Genomic DNA, 26,177 nt, shown 5'->3' with positions numbered 1-26,177 from the left:
GTAGATTTAGAGATGGAGGCCGGCAGAGAAAGCAATGGGAGAGGACCAGAGCCATTTTACAGGCAAAGGAGAGATAGAAACAAAGTTGTCTTCCAGACTGCTGTTACAGAGCTTGGACCAACTAAGGCAGCTGGTAAATAAATAGGATTGAAGGTCTATGATTTTGGAGATAGGCTTGCCTAAGTGGTTTATTTAGTTGTGCCAAATGCCTTGTTTATTCATTTTTATTTGACAGAAAATTAAATTTGGAATTTTATAAAAACAATAAAAAATAGATAAAATATATAAATAAGTTCTCTATTGATAGTTAACACAGCTATACTTAATGAACTCTCAACATACATAGAGTTATTAACACCTTATTTTCTTTCCCTAGATTTGAACCACTGATCTAAGTATATAAAATGACTTGATCATGCTTATAATCCTTGAATATTCTCCTGTCAAACTTCTTTTTAATATTACAGTTTTGTGGTAGAGTTCATTGTTTGCTTAAGTGTCATGAGTGATTGGGTGCTGGCTAGAAGCAAGATGAACACGTGGAACCGCACTGGTGGCATGGGTCCTACCATGGAGAGACAGCCAGGCTAGCAGGACTTCTGGGGAACTTGGGTCCGGAGGAGCGGAACCCTGCCCGAACATAGTGTTAGAAATAGCCTGATATAGCTATCACCTGGGAGGCTCTGCCAGTGCATTAAAAATAATAGAGGGGGATGCTCTCAGCCAACCATTGAACTGAGCACAGAGTCCCCAATGGAGGAGTTAGAGAAAGGACTTAAGGAGCTGAAGGGGTTTACAGTGCCATAGAAGGAGCAAAGATATAAACCACCCAGTACCTTCAGAGCTTCCAGAGACTAAACCACCAACCAAAGAGTACACATGGAGGGACCCATGGCTCCAGACGCATATGCAGCAGAGGATGGCCTTTTTGGACATCAAAAGGAGGAGAAGCCCTTGGTCCTGAGAAGGGTAAATGACCCCAGTATAGGGGAATGCCAGGACATGGAAGCAGTAGTGGGTGGATTATTAGCAAGGGAAAAGGGGGATGGGTTAGGGCATTTTTTTGGAAAAACCAGGAAAGAGGACATTTGAAATGTAAATAAAGTGTATATATGTATATGTATATATGTGTGTATACATATGGAAAGAAAAAGAAATTGTCAGGCAGAAGCATGGTCCTGCACTGCTGCAGAGAGTTGGCAAGGTGGATCTTTTAATTCCCACTACAGTTATAGTATAAGGGGAACAACAAGTTTGCTAATATTTCTGTTTTATTAATACTAAACTCCTTATTTACACATTGGTAATTATATTAAGAAAGGTTCTACTTATCATTGGTTTAATTATTAGTGTGCACAGAAACCTTTTCAAGGATCTCACTCTTCTGTTTTTCAACACGCTGTATTCTGACATTTCCACAGGGTCATTGTGACATTTTTCTCAATGGCTCTACTGGTCCACGCTTTCACCTCACTGAGAGTTAAAAAGATTTGATTAAAATTGCTCTTGTTATTAGGAACAAAATTAGTAGATAGGGAATGTTAGGGATATTTCTTAAATGTATACTTGTTGGCTTCTCTATTGGAAAAATAGAAATGTGTTCTGAGACTCAACTTCCCCATAGTAGCTTTTTTACTATGTACTCTAAACCATATGCTATAGATCTCCACAGTAAACTTGTTTTGATTGTTAAGTATAAATTGTTTGTTCTGACTTTCTTTGAGGGTTGAGTAAAATATCTCTTTATCAAAGAAATCAAACAGCCAACTAAACAAAACAAAAAACCCAACCAACCAGCCAAACAACAACAATAAACAAACAACAACAACAACAAAACAATATCGGAAACAATTTACTGTGTGTGCCTGTGACCACTTTTTATTAGGAGAAAATATAATCTATGCATACTTTCTTTGATATAAGACTAAAGTAATAAGCTACATTTACTGAAGCAAACTTCCACCTTAATAATATTCAATGATCATATGCCCAATATGAAAATAGACAGTTGAATATTTAATTGCACTCTGAGTTTTGAGTGTAGGATTAATTTATAGGTATCAGCTTCAAACCTTTTTCACATGTATTCTGGTTAAAATCAAAGATTTTTAACCTCATTCTAAGGTTAAGCCCCTGCTGCCTTTGTCATCTGAGCAGGGATAAAGAACACTAGAAAACAAATGTAAACTTTGTAGTTTTTTCTTATTTGAGTTTTATTCCTGATTTGATCAATAGAAAAAAAATCAACATCTGCCCTTTTCAATAGTCGCAGTTTCACATTGAAACACTTAGTTTCTTTATTTTTTAAGCAATCTGCTTTCAAAGACATCTATTACAAGGCTAAAACTCTTCATATAAAGACCCTTGTAACAAACACAGCTAAGAACAGGCTTAATAACAAAGACAATTTTGATGAATTAAGCCTATAAGTGCTTTATATTGGTTGCTGTTTTTGAACTTAGGGGACTGTTCCAAGTTAAGAATGGAATCTTAGGACTCCTGATAGCTCTTTATCATGCAAGTTTTTTTTCTTCTTCTTTTAAACAAGTGGAATTTTAATTTTTCTAGTCTTTACTGGCAAAAAAGACTTTTCTAGTCTTTTCTAGTCTATACTTATTTTTTCTTTTTTAGATACTTGTCTTTTTCTTTTAATTAATTAATTTGTGGATTGCTGTCTATATGCAGGTGAAGGCAGGTACAAGGTAGATGAGAGCCTGTGTTTGGACAATGGAAAAGGAAGGTACCTGAGAATTTTGGAGATAAGGATGAAGAGAGAGAGGGGGGGTTGGGAGAAAAAGAGATGAAGAGGAAGAGACAAGATGGAACTTATAGGAGAGGGAGAGGAGCCAGAACCACATAGTCCTGGGAGCTATAAGTATTGGGGATTTCTTAGATAGATGATTAAATAATAGTAGGGTGCATTTGCCTCATCTAGGGGTTTAGCTTGTGTTTATATCAATTGAGTTTTGAGTTCACTGTGTGGACATTGGCGGTTGCTGCATGGGACTAGCCATGAAGTGGCAGCATGACTGCCAGGGCAGTGAGTAGCCAGCAGTAGCATGGGATAGTGTCTTTTAAAATATTTCCCTCTGCATTAATTAATTAACTAAATAATTAATATACATCTCAAAAACTGCCCCTCCTCCTGTTTCCCCTTGCAGAGTTCTTTTCCCCTCCCCTCATTTCCTCTGCCTTTTGTGTCAGTGCAGCCCACCCCCACGCCCAGCCTGTATTCCCCACCCCCCACCCCAGCCTGCTGCCTCAAGTCTCTATAGGATTAGGCTCATCCCCTCCCACTGAGTCCAGACATGGCAGCCCTCTGCTACATTTGTGCTGGGGACCTTGGACCAGCCTGTGTATGTTCTTTGGTTGGTTGCTCAGTCTGGGGAGCTCCCCGGGTTCCAGATTAGTTGACACTGTTGGTCTTACTGTGACCTCAATGCTTCCCTTAACTCTTTCATCGGGTCCTTGACCTCCTTCCAGTGTTTGTCTGGGTATTTGCATTTGTCTCAGTCAGATGCAAGGAAGAGCCTCTCAGAGGGCTACTAGGCTAGGTTCCTGTCTGCAAGTACAACATAGCACCATTAATATTATGAGTGATTGTTGCCTCCCCATGGGACAAGTCACAAAGCGAGCTGGTCAGTGGTCTGCTATTTCTTCAGTCTCTGGTCTTTTGCTGCCCCTATATTTCTTTTAGCCATGACCAATTTAAGGTCAAAAGTTTTGCAGGTAGTTTGGTGTCCTGACCCCTCCACTAGGAAATCCATCTGGGTACTGGAAGAGGTCTCTTCAGGTTCCATATCCCCACTGTTGGGCGTTTTGGCTTAGGTCACCTGCATTGACTCCTGGGAGGCTTCTTCATCCTGGGTCTCTGGGATTTCCTAGGTAATACCCCCTGAGCCCTACCACAGGCAGCTGCATATTTCCATTCATTACCCTGGTCCTCTGTGAGACTCTACTGTCTCTCCCATGACTGCCCCTGCTCCTTTATTCTTTTCACCCTCCCTTCTCCAGTCAAGTTGATGGAACTAGAACATATTATCCTGAGTGAGGTAGCCCAGACCAAAAAGGACCTGCATGATCTGTACTCACTGATAAGTTGATATTAGCCCAAATGTTCAGAAAGCCCTACACTGCACAGACCCAAAAGAAGTTAAATAAGGAAGGCCCAAGTGAGGATGCTCCAGACCCACTTAGAAGGGGGAACAAAATAGTCACAGTAAGCAGCAACTTTTTTCTTTTAAAGATTTATTTATTTATTATATGTAAGTACACTGTCTTCAAACACACCAGAAGAGGGAATCCGATCTCATCACAGATGGTTGTGAATCACCATGTGGTTGCTGGGATTTGAACTCAGGACCTCCAGAAGAGAAGTCAGTGCTCTTAACCACTGAGCCATCTCTCCAGCCTCAAGACAGCAACTCTTATTCTGTTTTGTTTTGTTTTGTTTTGATTTGATTTGGTTTTATTTATTTATTTATTTATTTATTTATTTATTTATTTTACTTAGTCACTTTACATCCTACTTACTGCCCCCTTCCAGGTCACACCCTCCCACAATCCTTCACCTCCTCTCTCCTAACTACCTTTCTCCTCTGAGCAGGCAGCCTGTGCGCCCCACCCCCCACCCCCCTTCAGTATACCTCTCACTCTGGTGCTTCAAGGCTCTGCTAGGCTGGCTAGGTGGTTCCTCTCCCACTGAGATCAGATAAGGAGCCCAGCTAAGAGAACATATCCCATGTGTAGGCAGCAGTTTTTGTGAATTCCCACTCCAGTTGTTCGGGACCTATGTGAAGGTTAAGCTACACAAGTGCTGCATATGTGCAGGGAGTTGTAGGTCCAGTTTTGGTGGTCGGACTCTCAGAGCCCAAGGGTCCAGATTAGCTGACTCTGTTCGTTTTCCTGTGGAGTTCCTGTCCCCTTACAGGCTACAATTCTTCCATGAGTCCCCACGCTCCATCCACTATTTGACTGTGGGTGTTTCTTTCTGTCAGAGTCATGCAGCAACTCTTATTTTTAAAATCTTTGCTTTGTAACTTCCTCCTCCTCCTCCTTTCTTCTCCTCCTCCTCTTCTTCTGTAAGTTGTCTTAACTGAAGAATAACGGAGATAACAGATGCTAGCGTTGTGAGTGCATTTTGTGGTCAGAATTCCCCAAATTCAAGCTCTCTCCCTCAATCTAGTGGCAGGCCACATCCTTTACATATCACTCATTATTACTGAGTTATTACTGAGCCTGCTTAACAACCACATCATGAAAGTGGATTAATGTGTACTTAACACAACTCTCCTCCTAATCCATGACTTAAACACCTATTATGACCAACATTTTATATCATTCACACCAGAAATAATAGTATGTCAAATATATTATATATATCAAAACTTTATTTTGCTTGATTTGAAATAAATAATTCATATGACACCAAAACTAAAACACACAATCTTTTATCAGCTAATGTTTACCTGAGAAATATGGGTAGGGAAGTACCTAAATCATATAAATAATAATTCTAGATTTAATAAAAGCTATGGTGTTTGAATAGCAATAAACTTTCTGCTTGAATTCCTCTTACTATGTTTTCATACTTAGAAAACAGTGCTGTTAATCATCCTAAGCGAGGTAACGCAATCACAAAAGAATACACATGGAATGCAATCATTGATAAGTGGGTATTAATAAGCTCTGAAGCTCTGAATACTGAAGATAAAATTAGCATATCAAATGATTCCCATGAAGAAGAAAGAAGAGGGCCCTAATCTTGGAAAGGCTTGATCCAGCAGTGTAGGAGAGTACCAGGACAGAGAAAAGGGAGGGGGAAAGATAGGAGAATGGATGGAGAGAAGAGGACTTATGGGACATATGGGGAGGGGGGAACTGGGAAAGGGGGAAGCTTTTAGAATGTAAACAAAGAATATAGAAAATAAAAAGAAAAAAAAAGAAAACAGTGCTGTTTAATTTTAAAATCATCCAGTGTCCAGTGTCCATACAAAACCCAATTATATTATTCTAGAGTTCTGAATTAGAACCTATATGTAGGTTTTGAGTCTAGCCTTTAAAGGCTGAGCCATCTCTCCAGCGCACATCTTTAATCCCAGTACTTGGGAGGCAGAGGCAGGTGGATTTCTGAGTTCAAGGCCAGCCTGGTCTACAGAGTGAGTTCCAGGACAGCCAGGGCTACACAGAGAAACCCTGTCTCTGAAAAACAAAAAAAAAACCAAAACAAAATAAAACAAAAAAAGAGAATCTATATATTTGTACATACCAATTCCTCATGATTTTAATGTGGTCATTGAATGACTTTTAAAAGGCTTGAAAAGATTATTAAATAACTTATCTTCTCAATAACTTTTCAATAAGGAATGATTTGTACAAGTTAGTATTTACTAGTATGTTTCATTTCACGTTTCTAACAGTTCTAACAACACTGGTTGTTCTGGGGTAATCAGAGGGCTTGTGATGTGGATGTCTTCAGAGTGATGTGCATTCACTTTGAAGACATCTACCACATGTTGTACTCATTACCTTGTTTGAAAGACATTTTCTCATCATGGCACTGAAAGAGTATCACAGTTAATTTGTTTCTTGGATGTGAGCAGAACTTTTGTTTCTTAAGGAGTGTTTTGTGATTTTTCTCAATTGGAAATTCATTCTACATGCTGCAAAACTCTCTGAAGAATGAGCATCAATAAAAGTTTCTTGCATGGGGTTGGGCAGGTCTGCATAGCTAGGACTTTATAAGAAAATATGAGAGAGGAAAGGGACAGGAGGAGAGAGAGGATGAAAGGAGAAATATAAGGTACTAAGAGAACGTTTCTTTGAAATATATTTAAAGTGGTTCTGAGACCAGTTTAGATGTTAAAGATCTTGGCAAATAATTTTGAAAGACAATTTTTATCCCAGAGAAATTAAATTATTATGACTCATACCAATTCCACTCCTTACTGCAATTAGAATTTGCTAAACCTTCTTCTAGATCAAAATTTAAACTGTTTGAAAAAGTCATGTATAAATATATATAACTATAAACATATGTATAGTTTTTACATTCTTAAAGACTTTAATTAGCATTACCTTACAATGCAATATTGTGCTTGTCCCAAAGGTCAAATATCCTACTACTTGCTAAGCACTGTTTCCTTCTGAGTTGTTGGTTACATGTGTACCCCTCACCCCATCAATACAGGATATTGATATTCTTATTAGTTACCCATCATTACTTGATGGTAAGACTTCATTTTTTGAAAACATTACATACTTTGAACACAGATCATGGGCAAACAGAGCTGGCACTGATCCAGACGCTTTCTTCCTGCTGGCTTACTTTCATAGGGACAGAAATTTCTATGCAGGCAGATAGAGAAAAAAATATCAACAGTCTTCTCCAGCTGTGAACCCGATGAGCTATAACCACTAGTGATATGGCAAGTGCATCAATAGTATAAACGTTATTGGGGTAGGCAATGATTTTTCAATTTGATAGAAAGCCTTTTATTCCACAGGTGGGAACTCATATCTGGCACTATAAGCCTGGCCATAGAACTGGCAATAGATTGTAGGGGAAAATTATTACTACTTTGCTAAATGGATGTAGTGTCAAAGTGCCTTCCAAGTACTTAGCTTTATACCAAAACATTAGAACAACTCACATTCCTCAACAAAGTATGTTTAAAAAAAAGTGGACAAGTATTTAATAAGGGACCCCATAAAAGGTCAATAACGACAAAATAAGTGACTATGTGAGACTGAGCCCTAAGTGGAATGTATATCACAAACCATTCCCCAACAACTTGAGAAGCATGCATAAGAGGAAATAAAGATTTGCACAGAGGATAAAGAATATTGCTGGAAAATAGTGTCTTATGAATATGACAGGACAGCTACACTCATGAACTCAAAGAAGCTATGGTTTCCTGTACACAATCTTTTACAAGACCAGTACAAGATCAAGCCAAAATCCATTTTGGCATGGTGTTCGAACAGGCTACCCCTGGTTTCATAGCTATAAGCAATTGATATCTTTTTGGGGATAGAAGTTCCTTTTTTTTTTTTTTGAGGACTTACCTGGTTGCTCACCTCCAGTGGATGGATGATCCTACACTCATGATTAGGTATTTAATACCAGTTAAACTCCATGGATATAAAGAAAAGACATATAGAAAACATACGTAGATGTGAAGTTCATGGGGGAGAGATAGGTGAGGGTGAAAGGGAGAAGGAGGTCGGTATAAGCATATATGATCCAAACACATTTTAAAAGTGAATTCCATACTCACCTTAATTATCATACTGAATTTCATTTGTGTATTAGAGACTGTGAATACAATATCTCACTTCATGGTCACTGAATTTTTTTCCTTAGTGTGATGAATGTTTCCAATTAAATATCACTTATACACTTGCTTAATAAGATAACAGCAAGTTACTCACACTTTTAATTGATTTTGTTTCGCAGGTCTGAGACTGAGCAAAACCATTAATTATGGCCAGCTGAATGCCTTATGCCACATTAGAGGACTAAAGAGTGGGTGAGTTACTCATGCATTTCTTTCCCTGTCGTAGAGAACGTGATGCCTCTGCCTGTTTATGGATAATGCATAGTAATAAAAATGTGAAAATTCTCACAGGTACCTGATTTAGTACATGAAGAAATACAATTGAAACCTGGTGTTTATTTCTACATGCTGAAAAAATGTGACATAGTTAACCAACTCAATACAAAGTAAATGTAATTCATTCTAAATTGGGCTCTTTACAGTGAAGAAAAAAGCGGTCACAAGTACAAAGTCTTAAATGGTGGAAAACACAAATACAATGGAAGAAGGACAGTATCAACACAAAATCATCCAGCAGGGCAAATGACACATCCTGCAGCCATGTCTGATCATAAAAGGTTTATTAAATGGTGGATTCCTTCCAGATTTGCTGACTGCACATCTTCTCTCTCTTGGGCTGATTCCATTGACAGGAAATCATATGAATCCTGCCTCTCTAGCATCTTGAAGTCTCCGATGCAACCCAGACTTCACCTTCCCAGATTCATGCAATGGCCCCTTTGGGCCTCTATATATGGCCTTCCCTGTTACATGCCTGGTCTCAGTAGCTTTTCTTTACTGTAGAGGGAGATTCTGCACAACCTTTCCTGTATTTATTTTTCTTGACTCTAAGTCTAGAACAAGGGCTAAGCTGCCTATTTAATCTGCTCACTAGCTTCGGAACCTGGCACCCTCCTTGAATTGCATTTGCATAAGCTTTTTATTGTCCAAAGACTACTTTGCTGCTTAAACATTCCTTTAATTCTTTTTCATAAGTTGGAAGCTTAGCTGGTTGGGGTCTTGCTCTGAGGGCACAACTCTCTTTATTCTATGTTGAGTAAGTCCTTTCTTTAAACATTTTACTCCTGGAGCACAGGACTTGGCTCCAGAATTGCTTTGCCTGCTGCTCTTTTTCTCTTCAAACTCTACGTTTTGTATTTCTTTGCGCCTTCTTGTTCTTTGTTATTATAGATCTTCATAAGAATGGTCACTAATCACTACATAATAGTGCAACTACTCTCAATTTCAATCTCTTTGATTTAGCTTCAGGCAGATTTTGAGGACAAGGGCAAAGAGCAGCCATAGTCTTTGCTGAACCATGACAAGAGAGGTCTGTAATCCACTTATTAATATGGTTCCCCTCTGAAACCCCTGGAGCCATGCCTCCAGAGTCCAAATTGACCTCTATGTGATTTTCTACTATGCATCTGCTAGGAAGAACTGTTAAGTCCTACTTAAAGTATTCAACTATTTTTTTAGTCCAAAGTCTTAAAATCTTCCATACTCTTTCTACAAAGAGCCCGGTCAGGCTTACTGGGCAGTATCCCAGTCCTTGGTATTTCTTTGAGAGACACTATGACCAAGGTGACCCCTAAAATCATTTAATTGGGAGCTTATTTACAGTTTTAGACAGTTAGTGCATAATCATTGTTGTTGGAAGCAGACAGGCATAGCACTGGAGCAGAAGATAAGTATTAATTTCTTGATCTGTAGATAGAAGCCATAGAGAGAAAGAAGGAGAAGAGAGTGAGGATGGGTATATTTGGGTTTTTGAAGCCTCAAAGCCTACCCCAGAGACATACCTTCTCCAACAATGTCACACCTATTCTAGCAAGGCCAATCATATTTGTTCCCCAACAGTTCTTCAACTGAGGAACAAGTATTTACACATATGAGCCTATGAGGCTAATTCTCACTCACACCACCTGTGCTGTAATATCTCTATGTTAGCTGTGCTTCTGGAATTATAATAGCATAGCTACTGCTGTCCAGGAGCTCCCACCCTTTCTTCAAGCATGATTATCGTGACAAAATGCCTTGGGTTTATAAATTTTCTCCTTCTCTTATTTAAAGTACTTCTTAAAGTCATATTTCAGTTAGTATTTCAAACACATCTTTTCAATTTTCTTAGGAATGTCTTAAAAATGGAAAGCAAAGATTTAAACTTTATGGTTAACTGGTCATATGCCTCTTGTATATAACTATTATATATACCTCTTTGTTGACAGTCATTTTAAGTCATAATCTTACTGGTTAAGAAATTGTGTTCATAACTAAGGAAGGTGATCAAATGATTTCATAGCAAGAGAATTATGTTCCTAAATAGTTTTAAGATAAGTGTAGAGAAGATTGACTAGAGTTGTACTATAATGTAGTATCTGGAGAGATCACTGATCGAATAACCTCTTTATTTAGATAAAAGACTTAATGTTAAATTTATTAGCATCATTATGTAATATAGCATTTCTCATCAGCTTATTTTATATTTTGACATTATATCTATTACCAAGGTTCATAAATATTTATTTAGGTAATTTACATCAACTTTCACCTGTTCCCATTGTTGTGAAAGGGCAGTATTCATTTTTCTTTCAATTTGTCAAGAAAATATGTAGACTACATTATTTAAAAGACAAATTTAGGTAGAAACAATCTGTAACAAGTAAATTGGGTTAAACTTTTCTAGGTTATTTAACTTAAAACAAAAAGTATACATTGCTTTAGGATAAATTGCAAATATAATTTATGAGTGAACATTTTATAGACAGCTTGAAGAGAATATAGGACACATGCAATATATTTTCATCTAGTATGTGTATGCCACGAAGTAGCTTACTTTGATAAACCTTTTTTCTCCTCTTTTTCTTTAGGCTATAAAGGGATTTTGTTTTTATTTTCATTGTTGTTTTGGTTTTTCTGTTTATTTGTTTCTGAGTTCTGTTATTTATTTTTTTTAGGTTGGGATTTTAGGAGTCTATCGAACCTTTGTTCTCTCATTATTTTCCTGGAATTGTTTGTTCAGAAACCCCCTAAACAATGCAGGGTACTGCCATTTCACTTAGTGTCTATCAGAACTTGATGGTAGGATTCTAGTGCTGAAGAAACCACAGTTTGAAAAATTGAACGCAGGTCATGGAAAAATACAGCTTTTTTTCAGTAGATCTGGGATCATATACTGATATTGGAGGTTTAAGGATTCAGTATATGATATGGTTTTAGAGGGGATAAAAATAAGTCATGGAAGTTACAGAAGATTTTTAAAAAATCTGAAACTTTAAAATGAAAGTTAGATTTAGCCGGGTGGTGGTGCACGCCTGTAATCCTAGCACTCTGGGAGGCAGAGGCAGGCAGATTTTTGAGTTCGAGGACAGCCTGGTCTACCAAGTGAGTTCCAGGACAGCTAGGGCTATACAGAGAAACCAAATCAAAAAAAAAAAAAGGAACGAAAGTTAGATTTATAGATTTTATAAGAACGATAGGATTTGACCACATTGAGCTTGTGACGTTTTAGTTCTAAAGTATACCTTTAGAACTGGGTCATGGATCCATAGCTGGGTCATAGATCCGTTTTTGTGGGGATGCTTTCTTAAGTTTACCTGTTTTTTACCTTATTATATGATCTTGTGTAGTTTCATCATTTAATTTCAAGGTCCCTGAATATAGGAGATAGAGAGGTAGGAATATACTACCACAACAATTTTTACGATATAGAACATATAAGAATACTTGGATATTTGATCTGATTATTATATCGTTTCCAGGGATAACGCTTGATTATCTATTTCACTTCTTGGACCCATTTTCAAACATTTTCATCCAGTTTATTTTGGGAATTCCCAAGGAGTAGGTGAAGTAGATGTCTGTCACACTTGTATAAGGAGAGGCATAAAAGTAAATTAGGTCTTCATATTTAGGGATATACTCATTTTAATCCACTCCAAAGATAATCTATCCAGAATACAGTTTAGAATCCATTTCTAAGCAAAATCTGCAGGTACACAAAAATAAATATTTCTATAGTTCTTTGAGTCTCAAGTTTTTCATGTATGAAATGAGAATAAGAGTATGTGATTCATGAAGATAGGCAAGAATTAAATGACATACTGTACCTAAAGTGGCTAAGGTAATGCCTGACATAATGAGAAAAACATTGCTGTTTTTAGTTGGCAGACTATATCTCAGAGGCTCTGCTAGTGCATGACAAATACAGAGGGGCACACTCTCAGTCAGCCATTGAACTGAGCACAGGGTCCCCAATGGGGATCTAGAGAAATTTCTAGAGAAAGGATCCAAGGAGCTGAAGGGGTTTGCAGTGCCATAGAAGGAACAATGATATGAGCTACCCAGTACTCCCAGAGCTCCCAGGGACAAAACTATCAACCGAAGATTCCACAGGGAGTTACCCATGGCTCCAGACACATAGGCAGCAGAGGATGGCCTTGTTAGACATCAAAGGGAGGAGATGCCCTTGGTCCTGGAAAGGCTTGATGAAGCATTGTAAGGGGAATACCAGGACAGGGAAATGGGAGAGGGTTTGATTGGGGAACAGGGGGAGGTTAAATGGGTTATGGGTTTTTCGGGGAGTGGGGGGACCAGGAAAGAGGACATTTGAAATGTAAATAAAGAATATATCTAATAAAAAAGGGAAAAAATGGGCTTTTAAGTTAGTTCAGTTTTAATTTCTATCATATATCCTTCAAATTCTAGTTACATGATATGGCTAATTAATAAAGTAAAAGTACTTTATGTATAAATAGGTATGTATCAACATCACCAGTTTATACAAATATGCAATGAAACCTTACTGCAGTATATGTAATAGAACACATATTTAAATAATTTATGTAGATATGTAAAATAGATGATTATTAAATGTAAGTTTTCAAGTACACTTATGTGAGATCTTTGGAAATACTCAATGGAAATACGTGGACAAACTTAACTGAGTAGATACATGATCAGATTTGTCATGCAATGAGAAAATAATGAAAATACTGCACTCTCATTAAATTAAATTGCACTCTCATCTGGCTGTATGAATCAAGGTACGTAAAATCAGATTTTAAAAATACATGTAACTTGTTTTGTATCAAGTATCAATACAATGTTTTGGAAATATACCTTAGATAAAATAAATGGCTAGAAATATTTTAATGTGTCATCATTTGCATTGACAAAAACTAAGAAAAACACTTTTTATTTTCTTAGATTTTACAAGACAGGGTTTCTCTGTATAGCTCTGGCTGTCCTGGAACTCACTCTGTAGACCAGGCTGACCGCAAACTCAGAAATCTACCTGTCTGTGCTTCCAAAGTGCTGGGATTGTGCCACCACTTCACAGAAGAAAAACAAAAACAAAAACAAAACAAAACAAAACAAAACAAAAAAACCTTTTATTGAGGATTTCTTTAATTCATTGCCACAAAGCAAATACTGGCCAACATGTTTGTTCATGTTTATTATGAAAGATGGTCGTTTTACTAATTACTGAAATAAGATATCAAGATGAATATTTAGATATTGACAACATATTATGGTGATTGTTATTGAAATTGCATGAGGCAACATTTTAAATGCCCACAAAAGTTATTGCCCAACATTTCGTAACAGTTTGCCCTGTTTCCATGTATCTTGTTTACTGGTATGTTTACAGTGGAAGAATTCGCTCAGGTGAGGATATTGAAAGCACAGAAATTTACCTTTTTGTACCACAGGAATTTCTAATTTATCAGTAAAAGAGCGAACTGTCTACTCATCAAAACTATCTTAGACGATTTTAGTGACTTTCCAGACTGGAACATGCTGAGGTTTTCCGCATACATAACAATTCTTTACTATAGATCTAAAATACAATGCATTAAGTTTTCATCAATTATTGAAAAGATTTAGAAGGCTGTATGTAATACATGCATGCATATATATGTAAGTGTACGTATGTATATATGCATGTATATACAAAAGTCTTGGAAATCATTTTGGAAAAATTTTAGTATGCTGAATTAAATAACAGCTTTATTCAAGTGCAGAAATAAAAAGCTTGGTAAAAATTAATAAAAAATTAATATATTAAATCAAAACTTTAAAAATAATTGTGTGTGATTCTTATACCTATTCTCCCTGTCTTATTTTAGGCGACATTCTTCCGTTCATTTGGAAGCTCACGATGCATTCATCAAGCAATATCCTCAAATATTCCTGCATGAAAAAACAGTATTGCCTAAAGTTCCTCAACAGGTTGACAAAAGGTAAAATTTTTCTTTTTCTTTGAATGTGAAATATATGTGTGGATATATTTGTGCCTTTTGCAATTGACAGGTATTCATATTACATAGTGTTGCTAAGTTTCATAACAATCTTATTCAAGGAGATCATGTCTGCGACATACCAGCTTCTCTGTATTCCCTTTTTGTCCACTGTCTCCTATTTTCCCTCTAGTCTTCTTTTAAATTTCATGCATATATTTACCTATCATAAATTTAAGTGATTTTATTTTTCCTTGTAAAATATAGGATTCATACAGAAAAAAAACTTGTTTTTTTTTTTCCTTAGCGTTTGCCTCTTTCACTTAAGATGATGGTCTTCAATTGTGTCTGTTTTCTTTCAAACAACCTAATTTTTTTATGATTAATTTTCTTTTGGCTGAGTAAAATTCTGATGTGCATATTGGAAATTTTCCTGTTCTCGTTATCTGTTGATGATCAAGTAAGGCGATCATAAGCTTGACTACTCTGAATAATGTTGCAATAAACATGGATGTACAAGTATCTCTGCCATGTGCTGATATAGAGTTTTTCAGCTATATACCCCAAAGCTGTAGAACTGACTCATTCTGTGTTGACTGATTGTGTTCCCTGTGGTCCTTCCAAAAGTGCACTAGTTCTGAAGCTTAATGAAGACTTAGGGGGATAGAGAGGTATTTTAGTTATTCCTAAGTTTCTCATGCTGCCTTATTCTATAAACTAAGCCTAGCCACAATGGAACATTACAAAACATTGCAAAACTACTCAGTTTCCTGCACTGGCCCCCTGCTGACAAGATTCCTTCAGTATTATAGATAATCCTTCTGAAACCATAAGCCCACATTTACTCTTCATCTATAAGGTAGTTCTATTTTGATATATTATTATAGCAGCATAGAAATGACTAATACAGAGTTCAAAATATATAACACAACAGAAAAACAAGCAACACTGATTTATGTTCCCAATCAGCTAATTAAAGAAGTGTGGGGATTTTTAGGTGTATTTCTGATATATGTGAGAAGAAAGCCAGCTTCAGGCTTAAACTATAATTTTGATAGCTGTTTTACTTCCACGGGTCTCTTTCACCTTTTTTGGAGATTGGTTTTATTTTCATACTTCTTGTGATAGATTTGGACAGATTAGATTTATTAAGTTTCAGGAAAAGAAAAAATGTCGTTTTCTAAAATAGCTCATTCAGAAACTTACCAGAATCTCTTGTGACTTAACCATGGATTATCACTAAGCTCTGGTTTGCAAGTCCTGAACCACATATGTACCCATATAATGCGGAAATATTGCTGATACACTAAATAGAAAACACTGGGGTAAAGATCTGAGCACAAGAAGAATCTATGAAGAAACTAGTCTTAAAATAGTGGATGAATATATAAAAGTTTGTTGAGAATTGCTTAAAGTCACATAATTCAATAGGAGGTTGAAAGTTTTTCTTTGTGAAACTAGGTAATGCATTGAAAGATGGTGTCTTAGTTGGGTTTCTATTGCTGTGATAAAACTCTATATAAAAGCAACTAGAGGAGAAAATGTTTGGCTTACAGACTATAGCCTCTTCATCAGGGGAAGCGAATCAGCAACCTCAGGCAGGAAAGAAGCAGAGACTGTTGAGGTTTGGTCTGTTGCTATGTATTATAATGTTAAATCCTGGGCCTGGGTATGAGAGATCAGGGGTGAGAGAATCCTCACATACATCAAGTAACGCTATGCAATATTGCTCCTATAGTCTGTAGCTGGGCAGAAGAGAGGTAGATGAAATTTTAGTTCCTGGGCTTGGGGGTCTTAGGAGGACCACAAGGAGAAAGAAGAAGAGGAAGGGAGGAGAAGAAGCCATGGGGTCATTGTGTGTCATGGAAACATGGCCATTACAGGCTGACCAATCAGAGTTAAGTGCAGCCCAGCTAGAATATGGCAAGTTATAACTCAGGGTTATTGATGGGGAAGAAGACATAATTGTACAGAGGGTAGGTATCTGCCCAGCTCTAGTGCTTTGAGGCTTATTATAAATATAAATTTTGTACCTTTCACCTGGGAACAAAATGATCAAATGTAGGGTAGAAACCCCTGTTTGAGATTAAATATTTACTGTAAGAAACCAGAGAGGAGTAATGTTTTCTATACTTGCTCAGTCTGCCTTACAACCCAAGACCAGTTCCCTTAGGTTAGCAACACCTATAGTTGGATGCCCCTCTTGTGAATTATTTATAGAGAAAATTCTCTACAGACTTGTCTATAGGTCAGCATGAGGGGGATGAGTTTCCTTTTTCCTAGCTATACCCAGGTTAGACTGACAAAATCCAACCAGCACGAAACAAAGAACTTTGAATCCCTATTTACAATCATAGAGGTTGTACATAGTTATTATCTAACATAGTGCATTAAAATAAATTAATATCAGGATTAGAAGAAAAGATAGCCAACTATTTAGAAGTTAAACAACAGCCTAAACTCAATCCTTTAAAATATTCCTATAAAATTTTAGGCAAAAAGTCAAAATTGTGGTACATGTTTTAGATACATATCAAAGAAGTAGAGGAAATCAAAGAAAGCTAGCCAAGAGTTGATGGTAAGCTAGGACACATTTCAAAGTCACAGGAAGAGAGTGAGGACATATCAATGAATTGGGAGGAAGAATCTGAAAATTCCATATTTGACATGCAGGATCCAAAATACAGAAGGAACTTAACTCAAGAGCAAGAAATCAACATGAGTAAATAAAGGACAAATCTCAGAAAGTCACTTCTCAGAAGAAGACGTTAAAGAATGTTTGATAGAATTCAGTGTATGCCTCATGGCAAAAGAAATATCACAGTTTCATCTCTTGAGTATGCTATAATATGGCTCTTAACAATACTGAACATTAACTTATATTCTTCATATTAGGAAAAGTAATCTACTTCAAAGGGACAATAAATATACTGCCACCAATTGAGTTAAAAAATCAGTCTATTAAAATTTTGAACTCAGTTGCTGCTTTCACATGAGTTCTTCATGAAATGTATTTATATACACCACTCTAGTTCTTCTTATTTATTATGAGGTCCTGTATTATAGATGGGAGGGATGTTTTATGTGGATGCTTGCACCTGTTAAGAATTTTCTTTTTATTCTCACTCATATTAAACATCAACATAGAAAAGGAAAAAATGTAAACTGCACAGTATATTCAATACCATGGGAATAAAGTATGGGTTTAGCAACATTTATAAATACAGTCGGGAAACAATTGTTAGCAAATACTAAACACCTCTGTTATTAAACTATTTTTGATAACTGATCTATGCAATGTGTGACCAGGGTTACTATGTTTAGAAAGGAGAGGGAAGCTTGGTTTATTGTTATCCTCCTCTTTGGATGGTCCTGATCTCCTTTTTGTCCTGGAGGTACCACTCCTCATGGCACTTGATCTTAGACCTGGAAGCCAGGAGCTTCTTATGGGTTTTGTTTGCCTCCAGCTTGTGGTTATGTTGTATTGGGTTCCTCTCACATAAACATGGACAAAACACATGCACCACCAGCTTTCCAAGAGTCCAAACTATTCGGGACTCAATTTCCTATTTCTGTTCCAAAATGGCTCAATCCTGTACCTAGTTCCTACAAAACTAGTCAGCTGTGGTTTTAACCACACTTTCTTTTTGGTTCAATGGACACTAGAGGAAAGCCTCGTATGAAGCCTGAGCATAGATTTTGCTGTGGCTTAACAGTCACAGAAAGGCATTATTAAAGCTATTGACCAACACAATTGTTATAGTCAATGCTGTATAAATCATTTAACTGCTTGGCTCTGGGCATCTGGAGAGGGGATTAATGTGAGAGCACTTGTAGAGACCAGAAGAACTCCATCCATCATGTACAAGGAGAGAGTAAGTGCTTCTCAGGAGTAGTGAAGCTCTTTGGAGTAGTTTCATATTAATGAAAATAAACAGAGGATCTGGCTGAGACATTGAGAAGCATTTCTACTTGAACATTAAAAAGTGGTAATTAAAAACTTAAAAAATAGATCAAGGATGAGGTCAAAATGGTTTGGAATTATTGGCACTGTCTTAAATTTTATTAGGAAACATATTGAAGGTGAATTTCTAGAAAATTTTAGGATAGAAGAAATTAAGTATAGAAACAGCTATATTTTGTTTAGTTTTTAAAGAACACTGGATTGTGACCTTGAAGACTGGAGTTCTGTGTTTTTGTTTTGTCTAATAATGCCAATGTAGCTTTAGAAAGTTCTAATATGCCTTTAACTTCTTTTTTATCCAGAAAAAGCACAAGTTTAATAAGCTTACTGTTCTATAGTGGACATGCCTTTGAAATATAGCCGCTCTCATTACTACCATGTACTATGGATAATGGTGGTGCTTTGTATAATCATACTATTTGTCCTCATTTCAGTTTTGTTGGTGTGATAACATACGACTCCCCAGAGCTCCCAGGAACTAAACCACCAACCAAAGAGTACATATGGAGGGACCCATAGCTCCAGCTGCATATGTAGCAGAGGATGGCCTTGTTGGGCACCAATGAGAGGAGAGGACCTTGGTCCTCTGAAGGCTCCATGCCCCAGTGTAGGGGAGTACCAGGGTGGGACGTGGGAGTAGGTGGGTAGTTGAGGGAGCACCCTCATAGAGGCAGGGTGGGGATGGGATGGGATAGGGAGTTTCCAGGGGAGAAATCAGGAAAGGGGATAACATTTGAAATGTAAATAAAGAAAATTCGAAAAAAGGATATTGCATAAATAAATAAATAAATAAATAAATAAAAAGATAAAAGGCACTATCAAAGATGAGCTTTGTAGAACATACCTTTATTACCAGCATGCACTAGGCCGAAGCAGGTAGAGCTCTGTGAGTTGAAGGCTAGTATGTTCTACACAGCAAATTCCAGGACATCTAGACTGCTAGAACTACATAATAGATTCTGTTTCACGATGCTTCTCTGCCATCTGAAGTTCTTCAGGTGAAAATTCTTTGTTTAACTCTCTACTCCATTTTTTAATGGGTTATTTGGTTTTCTGGAGTCTAACTTCTTGAGTTCTTTATATATATTGGATATTAGCCCTCTATCTGATGTAGGGTTTGTGAAGATCTTTTCCCAATTTGTTGGTTGCCGATTTGCCCTTTTGATGGTGTCCTTTGTCTTACAGAAACTTTGTAATTTTATGAGGTACCATTTGTCAATTCTTGATCTTAGAGCATAAGCTATTGGTGTTCTGTTCAGGAACTTTCCCCCTGTACTGATGTCCTTAAGGGTCTTCCCCAGTTTCTTTTTTATTAGCTTCAGAGTGTTTGGCTTTATGTGGAGGTCCTTGATCCATTTGGAGTTGAGCTTAGCACAAGGAGACAAGGATGGATCAATTCCCATTCTTCTGCATGCTGACCTCCAGTTGAACCAGCACCATTTGTTGAAAAGGCTATCTTTTTTCCATGGGATGTTTTCCGCCCCTTTGCCGAGGATCAAGTGGCCACAGGTGTGTGGGTTCATTTCTGGATCTTCAATCTTATTCCATTGATCTGCCTGCCTGTCACTGTACCAATACCATGCAGTTTTTGACACTATTGCTCTGTAGTATTGCTTGAGGTCAGGGATACTGATACCCCCAGAATTTCTTTTATTGTTGAGAATAGTTTTAGCTATCCTGGGTTTTTTGTTATTCCAGATGAATTTAAGGATTGCTCTTTCTAACTCTGTGAAGAATTGAGTTGGGATTTTGATGGGTATTGCATTGAATCTGTATAATGCTTTTGGCAAAATGGCCATTTTAACTATATTAATCCTGCCGATCCATGAGCATAGGAGGTTTTTCCATTTTTTGAGGTCTTCTTCCATTTCCTTCTTCATAGTCTTGAAGTTCTTGTCATACAGATCTTTCACATGTTTGGTAAGAGTCACCTCAAGGTACTTTATACTGTTTGTAGCTGTTTTGAAGGGGGGTCATTTCCCTAATTTCTTTCTCAGCCTGCTTATCCTTTGAGTATAGGAAGGCTACTGATTTGCTTGAGTTGATTTTATAACCTGCCACTTTGCTAAAGTTGTTTATCAGCTGTAGGATTTCTCTAGTGGAGTTTTTTGGGTCACTTAGGTAGACTATCATATCATCTGCAAATAATGATAGTTTGACTTCTTCCTTTCCAATTTGTATCCCTTTGACCTCCTTATGTTGTCTAATTGCCTGAGCTAGTACCTCAAGTACAATATTGAAAAGATAAGGAGAAAGAGGGCAGCCCTGTCTAGTCCCTGATTTTAGTGAGATTGCTTCAAGTTTCTCTCCATTTAGTTTGATGCTGGCTACCAGTTTGCTGTATATTGCTTTTACTATGTTTACGTATGGGCCTTGAATTCCTGTTCTTTCCAAGATTTTAAGCATGAAAGGATGCTGAATTTTGTCAAATGCTTTTTCAGCATCCAATGAAATGACCATGCGGTTTTTATCTTTGAGTTTGTTTATGTAATGGATTGCATTGATGGATTTCCGTATATTGAATGAACCCTGCATCCCTGGGATAAAGCCTACTTGATCGTGGTGGATAATTGTTTTGATGTGTTCTTGGATTCGGTTGGAAAGAATTTTATTGAGTATTTTTGCATTGAGGTTCATAAGGGAAATTGGTCTGAAGTTCTCTTTCTTTGTTGGATCTTTGTCATTAGGGAAATGCAAATCAAAACAACCCTGAGATTTCACCTTACACCAGTCAGAATGGCTAAGATTAAAAATTCAGAAGACAGCAGATGTTGGCGAGGATGTGGAGAAAGAGGAACACTCCTCCACTGCTGGTGGGGTTGCAAATTGGTACAACCACTCTGGAAGTCAGTCTGGCGTTCCTCAGAGAACTGGGCACCTCACTTCCAGAAGATCCTGCTATACCACTCCTGGGCATATACCCAGAAGATTCCCCAACATGTAATAAGGATACATGTTCCACTATGTTCATAGCAGCCTTATTTATAATTGCCAGAAGCTGGAAAGAACCCAGGGATCCCTCAACAGAAGAGTGGATGCAAAAAATGTGGTATATATACACAATGGAGTACTATTCAGCCATTAGAAACAATGAATTCATGAAATTCTTAGGCAAATGGATGGAGCTGGAGAACATCATACTAAGTGAGGTAACCCAGACTCAAAAGATGAATCGTGGTATGCACTTACTAATAAGTGAATATTAACCTAGAGAACTGGAATACCCAAAACATAATCCATACATCAAATGAGGTACAAGAAGAAAGGAGGAGTGGCCCCTTGTTCTGGAAAGACTCAGTGAAGCAGTATAGGGCAAAACCAGAACAGGGAAGTGGGAATAGTTGGGTGGGAAAACAGGGGGAGGGAATGGGGCTGATGGGACTTTCAGGGAGTGGGGGTCTAGAGAAGGGGAAATCATTTGAAATGTAAATAAAAAAATATATCGAATAAAGAAAGAAAATATTTGATATAAACAAATTAAAACAAATTATCATTTAGATATCAAAAAAATTCTATCTCAGAAAACCATACCAAAACAAAACAAAACAGAAAACAGAAAAGCAATACAAGAAAAAAAGAGTTTATTAGACTTAAAATTTCTGGTTGCAATCAATTGCTGCAGAGAAGTCAACGTTGGAACAAGAAGTCTCACATCCACAGTCAACAATGCCCAAAAGAGTGAACACATGGTTCTGTGCTTATGGTATTTCAGCTAGCCTTTTCTCATGGAGTGGTGCCTCCCAGGGGAGTAATCTGTGTCCCTTGCAGACATTCCCCAACGCCAACCTGCTTTATATAATCTTTTATTAAGATACTTTTTTTTACGTGATTCTTGGCTAGGTCAAGTTGGCAGGTAACAAAAATTAGTACACTATTTTGCTAAGGAAATCCCCTACCCCCAAAAAACATTAAAACAGTAACATAAAAAAAAGTTATTAGCTGGGCACTACATAAAATTCTATTATGTTTAAGAAGTTTGTACAACTAAATTACTTCCATATTCAAATCAGAAGACAAAATTCACAGTAGCAGGATTTTCTCATTCTACTATTATTATTGTATGTCAATTGATGAATCTGTTACTAGGAAAATTTAATAATCATTATTTTTAAAATCAATAGGTCTGATAGTCATAGCCAGTATTTTCAATAACTATTCAGTCAAGTGAGCCTATTTACAGAATTATATATATATTCTATGCTAAGAAGATGTAGTCATTATGAACAAATATCAACAAAATGCTAATGTTTATGCTAATAGGTAGGGCTTCTGCATTAAATAATCCTATGGTAATTTCATAATATTTTTGATCACTAATTAGAACTTCAATGTCTCTACTGACATTTTCATTTCTTTAAAATAACATTTAGGACTCTTAGAAGTAATTTCCAGAGAACTGCATCTGTAAGTGTGGATAAACAATACAGTTATCAAAGCAAACTAGGTTAATGGTTTACGTTTGAAAAATGTAAATGTAATTACTCTATTTTGAGAAGTACAAATCAGTATCACAGGTGATTTTTGTTTAGAATATGTCAACTGTAGCACAATCTACATCTTTGAGCAATTATTCAGTTCACATTCTTTGAACTTTTGTGATACATAGGTCTATGATAAAGTTTTAAAAATTTGAGTGATCAGACAGTAAAAGGTTATGTTTGTGAATTAAATACATAGGGAAATATATCAAGTAATGGTAAGTTTTATGTCAGACAATATAACCACAATTGTTTGAATTAATTCTTTTTTTGCAATAATTAATTTGACTAACACTAATGTTGAACCTATTATGTATCTGGCACCCTGCTGGTACAGAGCAAGATAAACATGGCCTTCAGCCTGTAAGTGGTGATCACTTCACTGTGATTAGTATTTATGAATAGTCATTGGTCCAGGCTTTTGGATGTAAAGAATGGAAACACTGTTCAAAGGGACAGGTACAATAAAAAAGCAATTGCCTAATGGCCCCCTTACAACACCAGAGGAGGGGTGCAGATGACCACAGGAAAGATGAAATAATATATCCAAATGGATGTGAACTTCAAACTTCTAATCCCTGTTTGTATCTTCACAAGAACATGACTGGTAGGATTTGTCCGTTTTGAAACTCTGGCACAAAGAGAAAAAGAACATAAAATTTCCCAACTGAAATAATTCTGAAAAAAGTCTCAGATGGCCTTAGCCTGGGACAAATGGTAACCCATCTGCTCAAAGACAGTGTCTACATCTGAGGACAGGAGGCATTTTGCACAAAGACAGCAGAGACTCTAACCACGACTCTTTCTCTGAGCATGGCACACAATTAATATATGTAATAATAATGATTCAAAAATTCTAAGTATTTCCTCAAACAAGTTTAACATCCACACTTTCAAAGGCTATGACAGATGTGTAGCTCATTTCAAGAGTGAGAATTTTTAAAGAAATGATAACAATTGAGAAAACTAATGATTTTATACAAAATTTTGCCATCTTCACCAATGATGAATGTATTCAAAATGCCACTTACTTTAAAAGCAAAAATTAAGGCTTATTTACAAGTCTGCATATAATTTATTTAATTTTTATAAAATTCTATCTAATTTTTATCATTTTAATGTCTGAAAAATGATACAGCTTAAAACAAAACTATAGTGGTTATTTTAACAAACTTTTCAGATAAAGTTTAAGAATATCCTTATACTATATTTAGATTCCCTTTGTCAATGAGTAAAGCTATTTACAAGAGGCTAAAGACTTAATGTACAAACTGAGGGGGAACCATCAGTCCTGTTGAATGATTAGGTATGACATTTCTTTCAGTGTTTTCATCATTATTTAGTAAACAAAAATAGAATTTGGATTATTTTTAAGAAAATATTAAATTAGTTATTAGATATAGTTTGAATTATGCAACATCTAAATTAACAAAAATCAAGAATTGGGTAGCTTTTAAATTGGGTGGTATTCCTTAAATTGTGTGCTTTAAAAAGTGTTAGTTTCATTAATTTAATCATTAGAAAGAAAGGAAGAAATATACAATAATTTTTAAATTTATGATTTGAATGAGCAATCAACAAGTGTATTAATAGCAGTAATGAAAATTAGATACTAACTCAAAATATGTAGCTCAAGGAAAATACTTACATTATGGCAATATACAAACTTCCATTAATTTCCAGAACAAGATGTTTAAGAGCCATTTTTACTAAAAAGAAAAAAAAATGCTCAGTATTAGAACTTAACTCCAGGATTTATTCATAGTAGGAGTTGTACAATAAGAGAATTCCTCCTAAGTCTTATATAAGTTACCTACATGACACAGTTAAATCCAAGGACTTATTGTTTCATGCTACCTTGCATCTTTTCTCCTGACCATTAATGTTTAAACCATGCAATAACTGAAAGGGAGATATGAATTTTAAATTATCATAATTGAAATTACCCACTTATGATCACAGAAACCATATTTTCTCTGAAGCTCTGAGGTTTATTAAGTAAGAATTTTTCCTTTTTGTAGTTACAAAGCTAGAGTCATAGCAATTATGATGTTGTGCTCTAAAAATAAAAAAAGCACACTACCTGAAAAGAGATAATATGATTGTTTATACCTTATCATGTATCTCTTTATTTGAAGAATACCTACTGAGAAACAACTGAGTGCTAAATGCAACCCAGCCAGGGTCCTTACATCAGAGCTTGTCAGTGCGACAGGCTCTGAGTAAGGAGTGATAATTGGAGGATGACATGACACTGGAGCCCACAGAAAGGTGGCATCACATTAGATCAGAGAGTTTACAGGAACCGAGAATAAGGCATTTCAGGAAAACTCAAAGTTGATCAAGAGATGGGCAAAGAAACAAAGAAAACCATGGGTGGCATTGCCCATATTGTTGATTATCCAAATATTGCTACCAGAATTGCACTTGTTTCTAGGAATTTTCTGTTATTTTTTTTTAAATTCCAAACTTAAAGATAATCTGTCCCCTGAGTATTAAGAGATGGGTGTTGTGACTGGAAATAAAGATAGACAAGGAAAAACTAATCACAAGGGTAATATTTGGATCTTTTGGAAATTATTATGAGCAGAAGAAAATGGAAGAGATGCCCAAAACACCTCTTGTCTCAACGGGCCTGAAAGACAGAAGTTTACTCTGAGCCAAATATAAGTGATGTGCAAGGAAGCATGAATTCATGGTGGTGCTCTGTATAACATGCAAGGACTGTTAAAGTTCTTGTATAGTCATTATTAAATATACAAGGGAAAACCCCTGTAGGCAGTCTACAACTGAAGCTGATATAACTCTGCTTCAACAAAGTTTACTGTGATGACTGGGTGTCCATTTGGGTCTCAAGGTGGGTGGGAAAATTTTAGAGAGAAACAATATAATATATGGAGACTATCTAGGCATGATGGGTACTTACAGAGAAGGTTCTACTTTTAACATGGGAAGGAGCTTCACTAAGAATGGGAAAAATAGGAGAGATTAAAATACCAATACCACTATGAAAGAGGCAGCATGGAAATTCCAGAGGAGTGATTTCAGAGGGTAGCCTTCATCTTGACCTAGTCCCTGAGTAGTCTTTCTGAGGAGTTTCTCAACAATTTCAAAACAAAAGTCTGGCTTTTTGTAACATTTTAGAGCTGGTAAAAAGATTCACATCATGGGGCTT

At 36.5% G+C, this 26,177-nt stretch overlaps 1 protein-coding gene across 1 annotated transcript in view; it reads left to right on the top strand.

The window, feature by feature from the left end:
• Cnbd1 (cyclic nucleotide binding domain containing 1) overlaps positions 1-26,177 on the top strand; it is a 347,578-nt gene that overhangs the window by 17,022 nt on the left and 304,379 nt on the right. Inside the window, exons 2-3 of the mRNA XM_052175437.1 lie at positions 8,459-8,531; positions 14,450-14,563. Coding sequence (XP_052031397.1) covers positions 8,459-8,531; positions 14,450-14,563 — 187 coding nt within the window. The remainder of the gene's footprint in view (positions 1-8,458; positions 8,532-14,449; positions 14,564-26,177) is intronic.

This window comes from Apodemus sylvaticus, chromosome 3 (genome assembly GCF_947179515.1).
Source record: "Apodemus sylvaticus chromosome 3, mApoSyl1.1, whole genome shotgun sequence".
NCBI lineage: Eukaryota > Metazoa > Chordata > Mammalia > Rodentia > Muridae > Apodemus > Apodemus sylvaticus.
This window is presented reverse-complemented; position numbering and strand designations above follow the sequence as displayed.